The 17987-nt window shown below is 45.8% G+C and overlaps 2 protein-coding genes across 2 annotated transcripts in view; one reads left to right on the forward strand and one right to left on the reverse strand.

The window, feature by feature from the left end:
• Nucleotides 1-7834, forward strand: part of LOC306823841 (methyltransferase-like protein 27) — an 11141-nt gene extending 3307 nt beyond the window's left edge. The window contains exons 2-6 of the mRNA XM_079343704.1: nt 4382-4514; nt 4666-4794; nt 5461-5596; nt 5690-5782; nt 7532-7834. Of these exons, the coding sequence (XP_079199830.1) occupies nt 4398-4514; nt 4666-4794; nt 5461-5596; nt 5690-5782; nt 7532-7755 (699 nt within the window). The 5' untranslated portion in view covers nt 4382-4397 and the 3' untranslated portion in view covers nt 7756-7834. The remainder of the gene's footprint in view (nt 1-4381; nt 4515-4665; nt 4795-5460; nt 5597-5689; nt 5783-7531) is intronic.
• A 5431-nt stretch (nt 7835-13265) lies between these two features.
• Nucleotides 13266-16678, reverse strand: LOC306823285 (methyltransferase-like protein 27; the record flags this gene model as incomplete). The annotated part of the gene is made up of 4 exons (XM_079342741.1): nt 16545-16678; nt 16164-16292; nt 15909-16044; nt 13266-13399 (listed from the first exon to the last, which is right to left on the reverse strand). The coding sequence occupies exons 1-4, from the start codon at nt 16653-16655 to the stop codon at nt 13266-13268; spliced, it is 510 nt and encodes a 169-aa protein (XP_079198867.1). The 5' UTR covers nt 16656-16678.
• Between the last annotated feature and the right edge of the window lie 1309 nt (nt 16679-17987).

Consider the following 17987-nt stretch of genomic DNA (forward strand, 5'->3'; position numbering starts at 1 on the left):
GCCTACTGTCAGCTAAAGCTAACCAGTACCGAGATGCCTCCTTTCTCCACTGATGACCTCCACAAACTGCTGCAGCAGGTCGCAGTTTTGGAGAATAAAGTTCAACGTTTAGAAATAAACGCAGAAGTGAATGGACCCTGCGAAAACGACAGCACTCTTCCGTTGATTCAAAACAACAGACTGGAGAATGCTAACATTCAGCTAATGAGCTCTGATACAGCTCCCACCAAACAGAGGGGCTGTGCAAAAGGTAACAAATCTGCCACTATCAATCCTCCCTGGAATGCTCTCGGGGCAAAACCAAAGAGTGCACCAGCTGCCACATGGAGACGTCCAACTGGTAGAACCCAGCGCCCAGAGATCTGTGATGCTACAGGCTGGCCCGCGGTATCTGCCTCCTCAACACCGGTGCAGAGGAAGACACAGCCGTGGATAAAGGCTAAAGGGAAGATTACCAACAAGGCTCCAATACCAGCGGCTGTGGAGTTACAAAATCAATTTCTTCCTCTAATGCAAGACCCAGAATTTCCAACTGGACACCTGGACAACCCTCTGAACCCACAGAGAAGGGTACGACCTGACAAGAAGTCAGAAGTCAGAAAGCTACAAGGAAAGCCAACTCCACCTGCCCAAACTCCACCCAGTTCATCATCTTCACCGGGTATCCCCTCCCCCTCCTCCCCCATGTTGGAGTTTACTGAACAAATGAACAAACTTGTCAACACTGGTACCAGACTCACTCCCCTCCGACCTGGGTTCCTAACCCCCCTAGTTCCCCAACAACAACCCGGCCCCCCTCCACAACCTCCGCGCAGACGAGCCCCACCTGTACCCCTTCCAAAGCTAGATCTGAACCTACACCAGTCTCCCAATAAGAGCCCAAAAGAGTGTGTGTACTGATGTGTTCTGGGTCCAGGTTTTAAGGCAAATGCTAAGCCTGACATCTCCAGGGAAAAGCCAGGGTCCTTTGTCCCGGAAGTTGTTAACATGCCAGTTATCTCAAATAGCTGGTGACACGGCGCAAAGTACATCAGTAGATTAAAACGTACAGTCACTCTATCTAACTTGATTCCAGTTGTGTGTCAGCCACAGTGTGAATCTAGCAAAGTTCACAGCATGTGACAATTTGCTCTACTAAATGTTAGATCTCTATCAGGCAAGTCCCTTTTAATTAATGATCTCACAATCGAAGAGAATTTGGATTTTATGTTTTTAACTGAAACTTGGTTAAATGAGAACAGCAGTGCAGCAGCACTTATTGAAACAGCTCCTCCAAACTTTAATTTTATCAGTGAGGTTAGAGAGTCGAGGAGAGGAGGTGGAGTAGCTGCTCTGTACAATAACAAGTACCAATGCAAACAGTTGTCATATGGGAAATTCTGCTCTTTTGAACACATTGCACTCCAGCTGAGCTCACCCTGTTGTGCAATATTAGTCACTATCTACAGGCCACCAAAGTATAACGCAAACTGAATGACCTCAACAAACTACTGTCTGCTGTGTGTATTGATTATGACTGTGTTGTTATAGTGGGTGATTTCAACATTCATTTAGACAGTCCAAGAGATAACAGTGTGAAAGAACTTATAAACATCTTGGAAAACTTCGATCTTTCCCAGCATGTAACAAATCCAACACATAACAAGGGACACACTCTGGACTTGGTCATTTCAGGAGGTCTAATGGTTTCTGATGTTGTAGTGAATGATGTTTCCATCTCTGATCACTATTGTGTTTCCTTTAAAGCTTCCATCTTGGCTGACTGCAGAGAAGGCAAAACAGAGCTGATCAGAAAACGTTACATTGATGACAACACATGCACACTCTTCACTGAGGCATTCACTAACACACCAGCTCTACACTCAGCTCCTGTCAAAGACCTTGTAGATAAGTTCAGCGCTAAAGTTCTAAATATTATTGATGCCGTTGCACCAGTCGAGGCCAAAGCTGTCTGTGTAAAGAGAAAGCCCCATTGGAGGAATGGGACACTTGTTATAACAAAGAAAAAATATTGTAGACAAGCTGAGCGCAGGTGGAGAAAAAGTAAACTCCAGGTTCATTATGACATCTTTAAAGAGGCGCTCCGCTTATATAACTTAGAACTCAAAAGGGCCAGACAGTCCTTCTTCTCTGAGATAATCAACAAGCACAGCAACAATGCTCGGACTTTGTTTACTGTCGTGGACAGGCTGACCAACCCCTCAGCATCAGTTCCTGCTGAACTGTTTTCTGTAAAGGCATGCAATGATTTTGCATCGCACTTCACCAAAAAGATTGAACAGATTAGACAGACAGTCAGTGAGTCTACTACAGGCAGCCTGACTGTAACTCCTGTACCTCCTCATGAAAACACTTTAGCTAACCTGGTACATTTTCACCTTCTAGATCCAGTAGCATTAACAGACATAGTTCAACACCTCAGGTCCACTACATGCAGCCTCCACATTCTGCCCACAAGCTTTTTAAAACATGTCTTTAACTGTGTTGCACCAGATGTATTGCAGATAGTTAACAGCTCTCTACAGACAGGCACTTTTCCTAAGTCGCTAAAGACAGCAGTGATTAAACCCCTCCTAAAAAAGAGTAATCTGGTTGCTTTATCAATTAATAACTATAGACCCATATCTAATGAATAATAATTCATTAATCATAATCGAAAAAAACAGTGTTTGTGCAACTTAACACTTTTATGGTACAAAATAAATACTTCAGTGTTTTTCAGTCTGGATTCAGGTCAAAGCACAGCACTGAGACTTATCAAAGTGCTAAATGATATCTATGTGAACAGTGATGCATCTAAAGTCTCAGTCTTAGTGCTACTGGATCTTTGTGCTGCATTTGATACGGTGGACCATAACAAACTGCTGGACAGACTTCAAAACTGGCTTGGAGTTTCTGGAACTGCCTTAAATTGGTTTAAATCTTACTTGCAGGACAGGGTCTACAGGGACAGGGTCTACAGGGACGGGATCTACAGGGACAGGGTCTACACTGTGTCTGTTGGTAATTATGAATCTGAGCATGTGAAGATCACCTGTGGAGTTCCTCAAGGTTCCATCCTTGGGCCGCTTTTATTTAACATCTACATGCTCCCTCTCGTTCAGATCATGGAATATTACAACGTTTCCTATCATAATTATGCAGATGACACACAGCTCTATATATCAGTGTCAACAAATGACCATAGTGCCTTATACTCACTGAGCAAGTGCATCAACGAAATCACTGAGTGGATGTGTCAGAACTTTTTACAACTGAACCCAGAAAAGACTGAGGTGATTGTTTTTGGCCCTAAAGAGGAAAGGTCAGAGGTCAGCACTCGTCTTGAATCCATGTCCTTAAGAACAACAAATCAAGCCAGAAATCTTGGTGTGATTATGGACTCAGACCTCAAATTCAACAACCACATTAAGATGGTAACAAAATCAGCTTATTACCATTTGAAAAATATTGCAAGAATCAAGAGTTTTCTGACCAAACAAGATTCAGAGAAACTTGTTCATGCTTTTATTTTCAGCAGGCTGGATTATTGTAACGGTGTGTTTACAGGCCTTAGTAAAAAATCTGTCCGACAGCTGCAGCTGATCCAGAACGCAGCAGCCAGAGTCCTCACCAACACAAAGAGGGTGGAGCACATTACACCTGTGCTTCAATCACTGGCTGCCTGTGTGTCAGAGGATCGACTTTAAAATCTGACTACTGGTCTATAAAGCATTAAATGGTCTTGGCCCTAAGTACATGTCAGATCTACTTATAGAATATAAAACATCCAGACCGCTCAGGTCCTCAGGAAGAGGTTTACTCAGTGTTCCCAGAGTCAGAACCAAACAAGGTGAAGCAGTGTTTAGTCACTACGCTCCTCAACTGTGGAACAAACTCCCTGAACACCTGAGGACTGCTGGCACACTCAACTCCTTTAAATCAGGCCTTAAAACTATATTATTCACTCAGGCTGAACATTAGAAATATACTGTCTGCCTTACTGCAACACATTCTGCCTTTTTTAATAGTTTTAACAGTTGTTCCTGTATCGAGTATTTTCACTTTCATCCCGTCTTTTAATGATGTATTTTGCATTCTTTCCTGAAGCTCTGTTTGAATGTTTTTATGTTTCTATGTCTGTAAAGCTCTGTGTGAGTTGCCTTGTGTCTGAACAGTGCTGTATAAATAAACTTGCCTTGCCTTATTTTCATAGAGCTGGTTGCTTGTTTCTCTCACCAGATCTGGCAACACTGCTGGCTTGTTTTTGAGACAGTCTTTCTGACTGCTTCAGACCTGATAGTATCACTCGTATTACTTTTGAAACTGGATGAATGTTTGCAGCTTGACCTCTTCTTAGCCTCTCCATGATTAGAACATGCTCCATGTGTCCCTCTGTCAGGTGTGAAGTCGTCATCATGTCCGGCTGCAGCAGAAATATAGACGACGTCAAGTCCTTCCTTCAATGCTGGGAAGGTTTTGATTCCCAGCAGACGACAAACTTCTACGACCGCTGGGCTCAGACTTACGAGCAGGTCAGTGAACGCATCGTTCTTCGCACATGTGAACGAGGCGTCAGCGTAAAAAACCTCGGTCTAACGAGACGTTCACTGACAAAAGACAAGCAAAATAACAATGAACCTCTCACGTTCTGTCTCCCTGCATGCTACCACGTCTCATCAACAGGACTCAAAGCTCATTAGATACAGAGCTCCGAACATGGTGGTGGATTTCCTGAATGCTAACTACTCTGGGAGTCGTGAAGACGTTCAGGTGTTGGACGTCGCCTGTGGATCTGGATTGGTCGCCAAACTGGTGAGTGAAACATCACTGAGAGTCTAGGACTGGTTCCAAACAGGAGAGACGGCTCAATCAAGAAAATGATTTATTACGATATCAGCGAGATAATGGAGTCCCTGGAGGCAGTGAAGCTGAAGAAGAAGAAGAACTGCTGGAGGAGGATTTGTGGCGTTGATGGGGAGGTGGAGGGACGTATGACGCCAGCAGGAACCAACCAGAGACGGGATGTAAGAGAAGGACGAAGCGGCATCTTTAACTCTGAGACAGCTCAGCTGACCGGTCAGGGGTCAGAGTTCTATACGGCTCATCAGCTTACCAAAGTTCAAAAATACAAATGTTAAATATTTTGGAATTCAAATTAATGCTATATCAGACATGCAATTAAACTGCAATAAATGGTGATAAACTTTTTAAATTCAGGCATTAATTGCAATTAAATCCGACTTGTTGACAGGCCAACTGAAGTCATATCGAAGGTTTATATTGTGCGATCATGACAATGCTGAACAGGTCTGTTATGGTCCCCGGTCTACCTGGATCACTAACCTTCACCGGTACTGAATCTGTTTCATCACGTTTGATCAATGAACAGTCTGGATTGTCTGTGTGGACTTCCTCTCTCTGCTCCCCCTCTCTCTCCCAGAGGACACACTGTTAACCTCCTCCTCTTCTTGTGTTCAGATGACTGAAGTGGGCTTCAGGAACTTTGTGGGAGTGGACGGCAGTAAAGGAATGCTGGAGCTAGCTGCTCAGACCGGCCTCTATCAGGACCTCAGACAGGCCTTACTGGGAACTGAACCCCTGCCTGCACAGACTGGTACACTCCACTCACACCTCATACACACTCTGATCCATCACACACACACAGAATTGGACTGAAGCAACCTGACACCTTCTCTACATGTTCCAGGAGTTTTTGACTTGGTGGTGATTGTTGGTGCGTTACGTCACGAGCATGCTCCCGTCAGTGTCATCAGGGAGCTCTGCCAAGCTACAAAACCAGGTAACAAACACCTGAGCATGAGCCGACATGATCCCCTCTGAACAGACCGCATCAAGTAATAATAATCAGTATGAACTCATCCATTCATACACATTCACACACTGATGGTAGAGGCTGCTGCAGACTAAAGAGTCCATCAGTATTAACTCATCCATTCATACACATTCACACACTGATGGTAGAGGCTGCTGCAGAGTCCATCAGTATGAACTCATCCATTCATACACATTCACACACTGATGGTAGAGGCTGCTGCAGAGTCCATCAGTATAAACTCATCCATTCATACACATTCACACACTGATGGTAGAGGCTGCTGCAGAGTAAAGAGTCCATCAGTATGAACTCATCCATTCATACACATTCACACACTGATGGTAGAGGCTGCTGCAGAGTCCATCAGTATTAACTCATCCATTCATACACATTCACACACTGATGGTAGAGGCTGCTGCCGAGTAAAGAGTCCATCAGTATGAACTCATCCATTCATACACATTCACACACTGATGGTAGAGGCTGCTGCAGAGTCCATCAGTATTAACTCATCCATTCATACACATTCACACACTGATGGTAGAGGCTGCTGCAGAGTAAAGAGTCCATCAGTATGAACTCATCCATTCATACACATTCACACACTGATGGTAGAGGCTGCTGCAGAGTAAAGAGTCCATCAGTATTAACTCATCCATTCATACACATTCACACACTGATGGTAGAGGCTGCTGCAGAGTAAAGAGTCCATCAGTATTAACTCATCCATTCATACACATTCACACACTGATGGTAGAGGCTGCTGCAGAGTAAAGAGTCCATCAGTATTAACTCATCCATTCATATACATTCACACACTGATGGTAGAGGCTGCTGCAGAGTAAAGAGTCCATCAGTATTAACTCATCCATTCATACACATTCACACACTGATGGTAGAGGCTGCTGCAGAGTAAAGAGTCCATCAGTAATAACTCATCCATTCATACTCTGATGGTAGAGGCTGCTGCAGAGTAAAGAGTCCATCAGTATTAACTCATCCATTCAAACACATTCACACACTGATGGTAGAGGCTGCTGCAGAGTAAAGAGTCCATCAGTATGAACTCATCCATTCATACACATTCACACACTGATGGTAGAGGCTGCTGCAGAGTCCATCAGTATTAACTCATCCATTCATACACATTCACACACTGATGGTAGAGGCTGCTGCAGAGTAAAGAGTCCATCAGTATTAACTCATCCATTCATACACATTCACACACTGATGGTAGAGGCTGCTGCAGAGTCCATCAGTATTAACTCATGGAGTTAGGGTCCGTCGTCCTGAGAGCCATCAACCCTTTGTTGCTGCTCTCAGACGATGTTTTTTCGCCCTCACTGCCCAATCATAATCAAAGGGTGGGCGGGACTTGTAACGTCAGTTTTGTCAACAACAATGGCGGAGGAGGTGTAGTCTGCCTCATCTTTTGGAGCTAGCAGTTTCAGGTGACGAGCTGCTGTAAATATCAAGTAAATATCAAACTCACAGAGCTGAAACACACATAACAGAAGCTACAGGGAGAATCACAAGGTAACTTTGCTAACCTAGCAACAAGGACCGCTGCTGAGAAGCTCTTTGAGACAGATGGGCGTGGTCTGAGGACGCAGGTCTTTAATCTTGAAGGACATTTCAAGCTCTCCTGAACTCTTGTTTGTCTGATCGGTGAATGTATCCGTGTCTTCTCCTGTAATGTTTGTTCTCCTCCAGGCGGTTTCGTCTGCATGTCGAGGGTGGACCCACAGACGGAGCTGGGAGAAGATTACAAGTCAGCGATGAAGCGAGAGCTGCAGCTGATGGAGAAGGAGGGACTGTGGACTCGTGTGGCGTCCAAAGACATGAACGACTACATGAGAGATGTGTTTCATGAAGAAGATGATATGGAGAAGTTCCTGGTTGGAGCCATGTACCTTTACCAAAAGTCACTGCAGTAGAGTTTAACAGCAGGTTCTGGATAAAGGGTTCACCTGTAAGGTTTCAAACATGCAAAGAAGGCAAATAAACAACATGCACATCGTGTTCATAAACTTCTTTAATATTTGTACTCACAAGTTGTCCCGTACTGTTTAAGAGCTCCATCCCCCCAATGGCCCTCCGGTCCAGGACGAACTGGCATGAGCATGATTACCTCTGGTACATAACGTCAAAAAACAGCATGCTTTATGTTGAAATGACGTGTGCTCAGTGAACAAACAGGTGGACTCCAGAAAGAAGGGACATGCAGTCGAGTCCGTCTCTGCACAACACGGAGAGCGTGACAGCTACTTCACCGACTGTATCTTATTCTGAGTCATGTTAGTCAGATACAGACAGAACACTCTGGAAGTTCTCCTGAATGAAGGCGGTCCACTTCGTGTACCCTCGCTCTTTTGCTCATGTGTGAGATGTAGAATGAGATGAGTCACATCTCTCCAAACTGTCTCCAGTGAGGGAGAAGCTGGAGTCCTGCTGGCTGTGTTGTTGTCAGAGCTGTGTTTACATGGACGGGACGGCCGGCTCCTCCCCTTGTGTATAAAAGCTGTTTGAGTCAAGAAGAAGAAGAACATACTCACTGATAGATCATTCTGTGTCAGTTTACATGAAGCTACCAGCTAACTACAGAGAGCTAACATTAGCATGCTAACACTACAATGCAGGACACGGGTGATTGAAGCTACCAGCTAACTAAAGAGCGCTGACAGTAGCATGCTAACACTATGATGCAGGACACAAGTGATTGAAGCTACCAGCTAACTAAAGAGCGCTAATATTAGCATGCTAACACTACAATGCAGGACACAGGTGATTGAAGCTACCAGCTAACTAAAGAGCACTAACATTAGCATGCTAACACTACAATGCAGGACACGGGTGATTGAAGCAACAAGCTAACTAAAGAGCACTAACATTAGTATGCTAACACAACAATGCAGGACACAGGTGACTGAAGCAACAAGCTAACTAAAGAGCACTAACATTAGTATGCTAACACAACAATGCAGGACACAGGTGACTGAAGCAACAAGCTAACTAAAGAGCGCTAACATTAGTATGCCAACACAACAATGCAGGACACAGGTGACTGAAGCAACAAGCTAACTAAAGAGCGCTAACATTAGTATGCTAACACAACAATGCAGGACACAGGTGATTGAAGCTACCAGCTAACTAAAGAGCACTAACATTAGCATGCTAACACAGCAATGCAGGACACAGGTGATTGAAGCAATAAGCTAACTAAAGAACACTAACATTAGCATGCGAACACAACAATGCAGGACACAGGTGATTGAAGCAACAAGCTAACAAAAGAGCGCTAACATTACTATGCTAGCACAAAAATGCAGGACACAGGTGATTGAAGCAACAAGCTAACAAAAGAGCGCTAACATTAGTATGCTACCACAACAATGCAGGACACAGGTGAGACAAATCAGGTAATCAGCAGAGCGGGAAACACTGAGGGAAGGGTATGCAGCCACAGACCAGAAACGAATCACAGGGTGAGTGATCAAAGTAAAATACAAACGCATGACATGAAACATGAGGTAAACAGAACTAAAACGTGACACTTGACCTGGGGATGTGACAGTGTGTTATTAAATATATGAGAGAAATGTCAACAAACACTATAATGACCAAAAACACCATTTTGATTCTCACATTAGCCTCGGGATTACAAGTGTGACGTCAGGGGACTTCAAACCATTTTCAAAAAGGGTCAGTAAACCTCAACAGAAGCCCCTCCCACACAGTACACACACACACACACACACACACAAAGAGACACAGACACATCTGTAATACATTTACCACCATATTTGGTGTCTTTTATTGACATATTTCATCTGGTTAGAGGGTGGCCATCTTGGATTAATGGGTCAAACCGACTTGTAAGGATCTTCATACATGATGCTAGATGCTGAGGGCTATTTTTTTTAAAGTTTTGGACCAAACAACAACAACATACAAAAACATTTCATGTGCATCATTACCTGAATATGTTTATTCTAAAATATGTTGCCTTCAGGAACATCTTGTGAAACATGTAAATGGTTTGTTAGTTTCACTCGGGTTTATAAACATAAAAAACAAAGTGTGCGTAACCCGAGCTGTTTCTTCAGGTCACTGAGGTGTTTCTGCTTCACTGTCATTTCTGACACTTGATCTCAGTGAGCATGGATGGATACACTTCTTCAATCAATCTTTATTTGGACAGCAACAATTCTCAGAATCAGTTTCATTTATATTATTCTCAACACGTTTTCTCAAGACTTGACAGAGAGCAGACTTTACTCCTTATGTAACTTTGTCTTCTTGTACAGATAGACCGTCCCGCGGATGAACAGCTCCCCCTGCTGGAGAATGTCCATCACGTACCTATCTGTGTGGTCGACAGCCACATGACTCCACAGCCCCTCGTCCTCCATCAGCTGCAGCTCCCTCTCCAGGTCACACTGGTACATGTCGTGCTCTGCTCCTTTGTATTCCCCTCTCACCATGCACACCAGCCCTCCTGCACACAGATCACAGCTGCATAGAATCACACTAATAACACGCGTGTCACTGACTCACTGCTGAAATGAAATGAAAATTCAAAATGTATGTACATCAAAGTCTGTCATTTTTTAGGTAAAACACCAATCATTAACATGTCATTTTCATCTAAACACAAAAACAATTTATTTGACTTTTCAATTGACCCTCTGCTGTCACCAGCCCCAAACAGGTGCAACAAAATAAGACTAAACAACAAGACACAATATGATTGTTTTCTATAATATATATAAGAAAACATTTAATTGCTATTCCAAATACATTCCGTCTCCTATTGTAGAAGCTTAATCCAATACTAAGCTTTTGTTGTTTGTTTAACTCCCAGGAGTGAGGTGGATGACGCGCTGTTTCCGTGTGTGTTGCGTCAAATAACTTTCCTTCAGACGCGTCATTCTTTCGTTTCCACGTTACATTTAATAGGAAGCACCATGTCCAAAGAAACACTGTCCAACCGGTTGTGATCGATCATAAATCCATACATACAGATCACACACAGCCGGTCCTTCCGTACTCTATGCCGCTTCAGCGGTCAAAAACCATGAGCCCTTCCGGGGTCAAACAACAACATCCTGTCTAATGACAAACGTCATACTCATACAGGCTGCGTTAAGCAACCCAATAGTGACACCTAGTGACATGAAAACCACAGTTCATCCTTAACACAAAAAATGGCTCTTACACCTATTTTCTATCTTACATATCATTTATATGAGACTTGGACTCAACCTGCTGCATTCAACAATATAATCACCTAGTATCAGATTTTTTTCTTTGTAATTGTAAAAAATATAAACATCCATCATTTTCTGATTCTTATCCGGGCCGGGTCGCGGGGCAGCAGTCTAAGCAGAGACACCCAGACTTCCCTCGCCCCAGACACCTCCTCCAGCTCTTCCGGTGGGACCCCGAGGCGTTCCCAAGCCAGCCGAGAGACATAGTCTCTCCAGCGTGTCCTGGGTCTACCCCGAGGCCTCCTCCCGGAGGGACATGCCCAGAACACCTCCCTAGGGAGGCGTCCAGGGGGCATCTGGACCAGATGCCTGAACCACCTCAACTGACTCCTCTCGATGTGAAGGAGTAGCGGCTCTACTCCGAGCTCCTCCCTGGTGACCGAGCTCCTCACCCTATCTCTAAGGGTGCGCCCAGCCACCCTACGGAGGAAGCCCATGACAGCCGCTTGTATCCGAGATCTCGTTCTTTCAGTCCTGACCCAAAGCTCATGACCATAGGTGAGGGTAGGAACGAAGATCGACCGGTAAATCGAGAGCCTCACCTTTCAGGTTATCTCCTTCTTCACCACGACGGACCGATACAGCGACCGCATGACTGCAGACACCGCACCGGACCCCCTCCGGCCCCTAGAAATTCTGTACATAAAAGTTATAAGCACAACCGGACCATTCGGACTCAATGTCTCCAGCCTCCCCCAGGGATCTGTGAAAAGCTCGTCCAGAGGTGGGAGTTGAAGACCTCGCTAACAGCACATCCAACTCACCACCAGGTGGTGATCAGTTGACAGCTCAGCCCCTCTCTTCACGCGAGTGTCCGAGACACACGGCCGGAGGTCAGATGACACGACCACAAAGTCTATCATCGACCTCCGGCCTAGGGAGTCCTGGTGCCACGTGCACTTATGGACATCCCTGTGCTAGAACATGGTGTTTGTTATGGACAAACTGTGACTGGCACAGAAGTCCAATAACAGAACACCACTCTGTTTAAGATCAGGGAGGCCGTTCCTCCCAATCACCCCCCTCCAGATCTCACTGTTGCTGCCCACGTGAGCATTGAAGTCCCCCAGTAGAACAATGGAGTCCCCAGTCGGAGCACTGTCCAGCACCCCTCCCAGGGACTCCAAGAAGGCCGGGTAGTCCACACTGCCGTTCGTGCCGTATGCCGAAACGACTGTTAGAGACCTGTCCCCTACCCGAAGGCGCCGGGGTGAACTCCAACACCTGGGGTGAACTCCAACACCTGGCGGCTGAGCTGTGGGGCTATGAGCAAGCCCACACCAGCCCGCCGCCTCTCACCGCGGGCAACTCCAGAGAAGTAGAGAGTCCAGCCCCTCTAGAGGAGCTGGGTTCTAGAGCCCAAGCCGTGCGTGGAGGTGAACCCGACTATGTCTAGCCGGTACCTCTCAACCCCCCCCCCCCCCCCCCCCGTGAAGTGATAGTACATGTCCCAAAAGTGAGAAGCCGTCGACTGCCGCCCGATCCACACTGCACCCAACCCCTGCAGTTTCCTCTGTGGTCCACAGGAGGACAGGCCCGTGTCGTCCGCTCCGATGAGCCCAGCCACCAGGCGACAAGGCACTCAACCCACAACCCACCAGGGCGGGACGCCAGCTCCGCCATGCCTGGCAGCGTCACTGTCCTTTTAATGAACAACCAAAACAATGCAACACAACCACTCTCAAAGAAATAAACTAAGTTATGTTATATAGTTGGGAATTCACAGAAATTGTACTACAACTGGACATTAAAGTTTAGTAATATTCCATTTTTTAGAAAATGTCCTCTCTTCCTCTCTTTGTGGGCACAGAGAGGAACTCAAGTATGTACATAAATAGCACACTGCCATGCTGGCTAACCAGCATACCAGGAGATAACAAAAACCTTGTTCAACCTGTATTGTTATCTACCTGGCTTAGTTTAACAGCAACACTGCATGGATGCCTCCCATAGGTGCAGCTCTTCACAGTCACCACCACACCCAGTGATCTAAGCCCGATGTGTGAAGGTTGTTCCTTTTAAACATGCTAATGAAAAACAGCAGTGAGGTACAGATGACCTTCACTTTAACGCCTCATGTTGTCATTCTGTCTGGTTACTTTCAGTGTTCGATGCTTGCTTTAAGCTAGCTGCTGATTTCAGAAAGCATCAGTGTCCTCTCCGTCCCTGTAAATGTTTCAGTTCACCTGCTGGGACTGTTGCTTCAGGTTCAGGTTACCTGGTTTGGCGGCGTCGCAGAGTTCTCTGACCACACTGACCGGTATAAAACCTGGAGCCAGAGCACCAACGAGGATCACCACGTCAAACATCCCTGAAATAACAGAAGAAGAAGAGCTCATTCAGTTTCCAACCAATCATACTTTAAAGGACCAATCAGAGAGCTGCTCTCTTCCTGTGTGATCAGTCAGCCAATCAGAGAGCTGCTCTCTTCCTGTGTGATCAGTCAGCCAATCAGAGAGCTGCTCTCTTCCTGTGTGATCAGACAGCCAATCAGAGAGCTGCTCTCTTCCTGTGTGATCATGAAGGAAACCTGCTGTGTTGAAGCTTCTCTGACAACAATGCAGCAGCCAGTATGTCCTCCTTCTAACTTTAGATTCTGCTCCTGAATGCTCTGGATCTGATTGGACCAGAGAAGGTAGGCGGGGCTTTGAAGGCCGTTTTGGACGCCCCTGGGTTTGCCAGATATGAGAGCAGTTATCAGGTGAACAGGTGTTGCAGCGATGGAAGCGGGCAGTGGAACTGCTTCAGATAGAAGTGATTGTACCCGAGCTAAAAAGCCTCTGCATGTTTCTAATAAGCTCCAGCAGCAGAAAGCTGCTCAAACTAGGATCAATGTTGGAGATGAAACATGGAAAGAGGTTAGAACGCAGAAAGCTTTACAGACCCATGCAGAGCTGGCTAAACACTGAAGCTACAGTGTCTCTACATGCAGAGCTGGCTAAACACTGAAGCTACAGTGTCTCTACATGCAGAGCTGGCTAAACACTGAAGCTACAGTGTCCACCACATGCAGAGCTGGCTAAACACTGAAGCTACAGTGTCCACCACATGCAGAGCTGGCTAAACACTGAAGCTACAGTGTCCACCACATGCAGAGCTGGCTAAACACTGAAGCTACAGTGTCCACCACATGCAGAGCTGGCTAAACACTGAAGCTACAGTGTCCACCACATGCAGAGCTGGCTAAACACTGAAGCTACAGTGTCCACCACATGCAGAGCTGGCTAAACACTGAAGCTACAGTGTCCTCCACATGCTGACCTGTGTGAGAGGAGGGGAGGAGACAGCTCTCTGTGATGATTAGAGTTTAGACTGCAGTACTCATTTTAAACACTAGGGGGCAGAGATACAGTTTTCTCCTTTCAGGCGTCATACAGCTTACAAAAGTTCAAAACTACAAATTAACAAAAAACAAATGTAATATATTTTGGAATTGATTATATATCAGACGTGATTAAAACTGCAATTAATGGGGGGGGGCACATACCTGATGACTCAAATGAAACGGCACAAAGATGAAGTGACTTGAGTACAAAGTTGTGTTTTGGGTGTCATATAAATTGAACTAATCAAAGTGTTTAATTCCCTGGAAGAGGCCGGTGATCTTGCAGGTTGATATTTACAGATTTCAGTTTTTGTTCTTCTATGAACTAAACTCAATGAACTTCTTTGCTCTCATTAGGCCCGTTTCAATTGAGCAGTCCGGCTCGGGTCACCGAAAAATGTGCGCCGTACTGAGGTGACGGTTTGGTTCGATTAAGCCCGATCCCGTTTGCATTTCCACAGCCACCCGTGCCCTGTTTGGTAGGCAACGTGTAAGCCGGATGACGATAGCCGCTATGTAAATAGCGTCATATGATAGCAGCTAACGGCTAACAACTAACCGCTAACTAACAAATTCAACAAAGGACAAAAACACGACACAAACAAAACCAACGAAGAAGACATCCAGCAGGTCATCTCCTCTGTCACTGTCATGTGACTCTTTATTACAAGAACTTAATCCAGCTTTGTTTCAGAGAAGGCTGTGAGCGGCGAGGACAAATAAACACGGAAACAATCAGCTGTGTTACACTCAATGCTTTAAACACGCCAGAGTTTTGTTTGTCACACAGGAAGTGACGATTCTTTCAACCAATCAGCAGACTGCAGTGTTTAGCTCCACCTTTTCAGGTCGGATCGACATTCTTAACACCCCATCGGAAGGGTCCCAAAAAGTGGGACGGTACGGATTGGTTATTTGGGAATCTTTCCCGGGACTAGTCATTGGAAACGCCACAAAATGTGCGCCGTACCGAGGCGACCTGAGCCGGGCCGCTCGGTGGAAACAGGGCTTTTGTGTTGTGTTTTTCTTCTTTGTTGAATTTATGAGTTAGCTGTTAGCGGTGAGCTGCCATCATATGCCGCTATCATCATCCGGCTTACACGCCGACTACCAAATAGGACACGGATGGCTGTGGAAACACAAACGGGATCAGGCTTATTCGAACCAAACTGTACCAAACTGTACCGATCCGTACCGATCCGTACCGGACTGCTGTGTGGAAACGGCGCAATTGGTTCCCTGAAAACACAGAACCCACCCAGGGCGCTGTATGAATTATGCTGAAGGTGGGCTGAAGTCAAATTTACTGCGTTATTCTCACAGCATCAGAAAGGATGAGAAAGACACCGTGAATGTGTCTGAATGATGCACAATGTCTCCTCATTGGTCAAATATCCAGACAGGAAGTGAACCTGTGTTCTGACGCTTTGCACCGGGAGAACGAGACCGTGTGTGTGATGGATCAGAGTGTGTATGAGGTGTGAGTGGAGTGTACCAGTCTGTGTAGGCAGGGGTTCAGTTCCCAGTAAGGCCTGTCTGAGGTCCTGATAGAGGCCGGTCTGAGCAGCTAGCTCCAGCATGCCTTTACTGCCGTCCACTCCCACAAAGTTCCTGAAGCCCACTTCAGTCATCTGAACACAAGAAGAGGAGGAGGTTAACAGTGTGTCCTCTGGGAGAGAGAGGGGGAGCAGAGAGAAGAGCTGGCTGGTCCATCACGCTGAAGATACCCTTCATACGTTGTTTTACTCACCAGTTTGGTGACCAGTCCAGATCCACAGGCCACATCCAAGACCTGAACATCCTCACGACTTCCAGAGAAGTTAGCATCAAGGCAATCCACCCCGATGTTTGGAGCCCTGTAGTTCAACGTCCCGAAGTCCTGTCAGGGTGAGATACTTTCAATCAGCTGCAGATCTCAACTTCAGAACACAGATCAGGGTCTCTGAGGTCCTCTGATCAGGGTCTCTGAGGCCCTCTGATCAGGGTCTCTGAGGTCCTCTGATCAGGGTCTCTGAGGTCCTCTGATCAGGGTCTCTGAGGTCCTCTGATCAGGGTCTCTGAGGCCCTCTGATCAGGGTCTCTGAGGTCCTCTGATCAGAGACATAAAGGAGTCGACCGTCTGTCCACTGACCTGCTCGTACGTTGACCATCCGTCGTAGAAGGTTCTGGTCTGCTGGGAATTGTTTCCTGCACAGGACTGAAGGAGAGCCTTCACTTGGTCCGTGGTCCTGCAGTCCGACATGATGAGGACACGAGGTCAAACCTACGGATGACATCATGAGGTGATGTGAAGAAGACATGGGGGGGTCATTCAGCCTCATACGGCTCGTTCCCGCCCACTCACAGCTGCCGTTGGTTTGATTTAGTTATGAACAATGAGAGCTCGTCAGTGATTGGACGAGAGAAAGTCAGTGGGAGGAGTCGTCATAGTTTAGTTTTGTACTTCAGAGTTTGATGTCTTGTTTTCGTTCTTATTTCACCTCGTGTTGTTTCCCTGAGTTTAGTTTTTGTCACATCCCCGGGTTAAGTGTTTGTTTATTTTATGTTTTCCTCATGTTTCATATCCTGTGCTTGTTTTACTGGTTACTCACCCTGTGTCTCGTTTCAGGTCTGTTGGCTGCATGCCCTTCCCCCAGTGTGTCTCAGCCTGCTGATTACCTGATGTGTCTCACCTGTGTCTTGTTAACTCCACCCCCTGTTCAGTATATAATGTCCGTCTCCCCCTCACTCTGTGCCAGTTCGTCTTGTCTCATCGTAGCAGCGTCCCAGCAATTCTAGTATTCTGATTCTTGTTCTGACCCCCTTGTGTTTTTGGATTCCCTTTTTGCATGTCGATTTTGTACCTTCGCTTTATTGGACTGACTACCGTGTACCGAACCCTGCCTGGAATAAACGTTTTGAGAAACTGTTTTTTGTCCCACCGAGTCGTGCATTTGGGTCTCTTTGAGTGTTCGTGAAAGTTTTGTTCCTTGTTTTGGATTTTGGTTTTGAAAAGTTTCGTTTTGCCTTTTCAGTTGACATAAATCCTTTTTTTTTAATCTGCAGTGAGATCCTCCTCCCTGTTTTTCAGCACTCACTCGTGACAGAAGGAAACTGTTGGACTTCATAAAGGTGGTGCGTGCAGTCATTTCAGCCTCAGTCCCAATCCCCGGTCCCCCATAACCACATGCACTGCACCATGTTGGTGAAAAAGAATTTCCCCTCGGGGACAATAAAATAAAAGTCTAAATGTTTCTAAGACGTTAGTAGAAAGGTTGTTTCAGTAAGATTTCACTGTTTGGACAGAGTGAATATCTTTCACTACATAATAGGAGCCGATGATGATTGTTTTAAAAAGAGACAGAAAAAGACTTCCTGTTTGTTGAATCCAAAAATCCTCCCCTTCATGTAACAGCAGAGTCAAAAGCTCTCAGTAAATGAATTCATGCTAAGTTCATCACTTCATCTACAGTCGTACATCAAACACTGAACATTTAACTTTAAGCCTCTCAACACGTGATCATCGTCTCTGTCTACAAACAAGCTCCAAAGCTTTACCTGTCCGTGATGCTGCTGTGCAAAGACGTGAACCTCT

The sequence above is a fragment of the Symphodus melops genome, assembly GCF_947650265.1.
Source record: "Symphodus melops genome assembly, chromosome: 5".
In the NCBI taxonomy this organism is placed as follows: domain Eukaryota; kingdom Metazoa; phylum Chordata; class Actinopteri; order Labriformes; family Labridae; genus Symphodus; species Symphodus melops.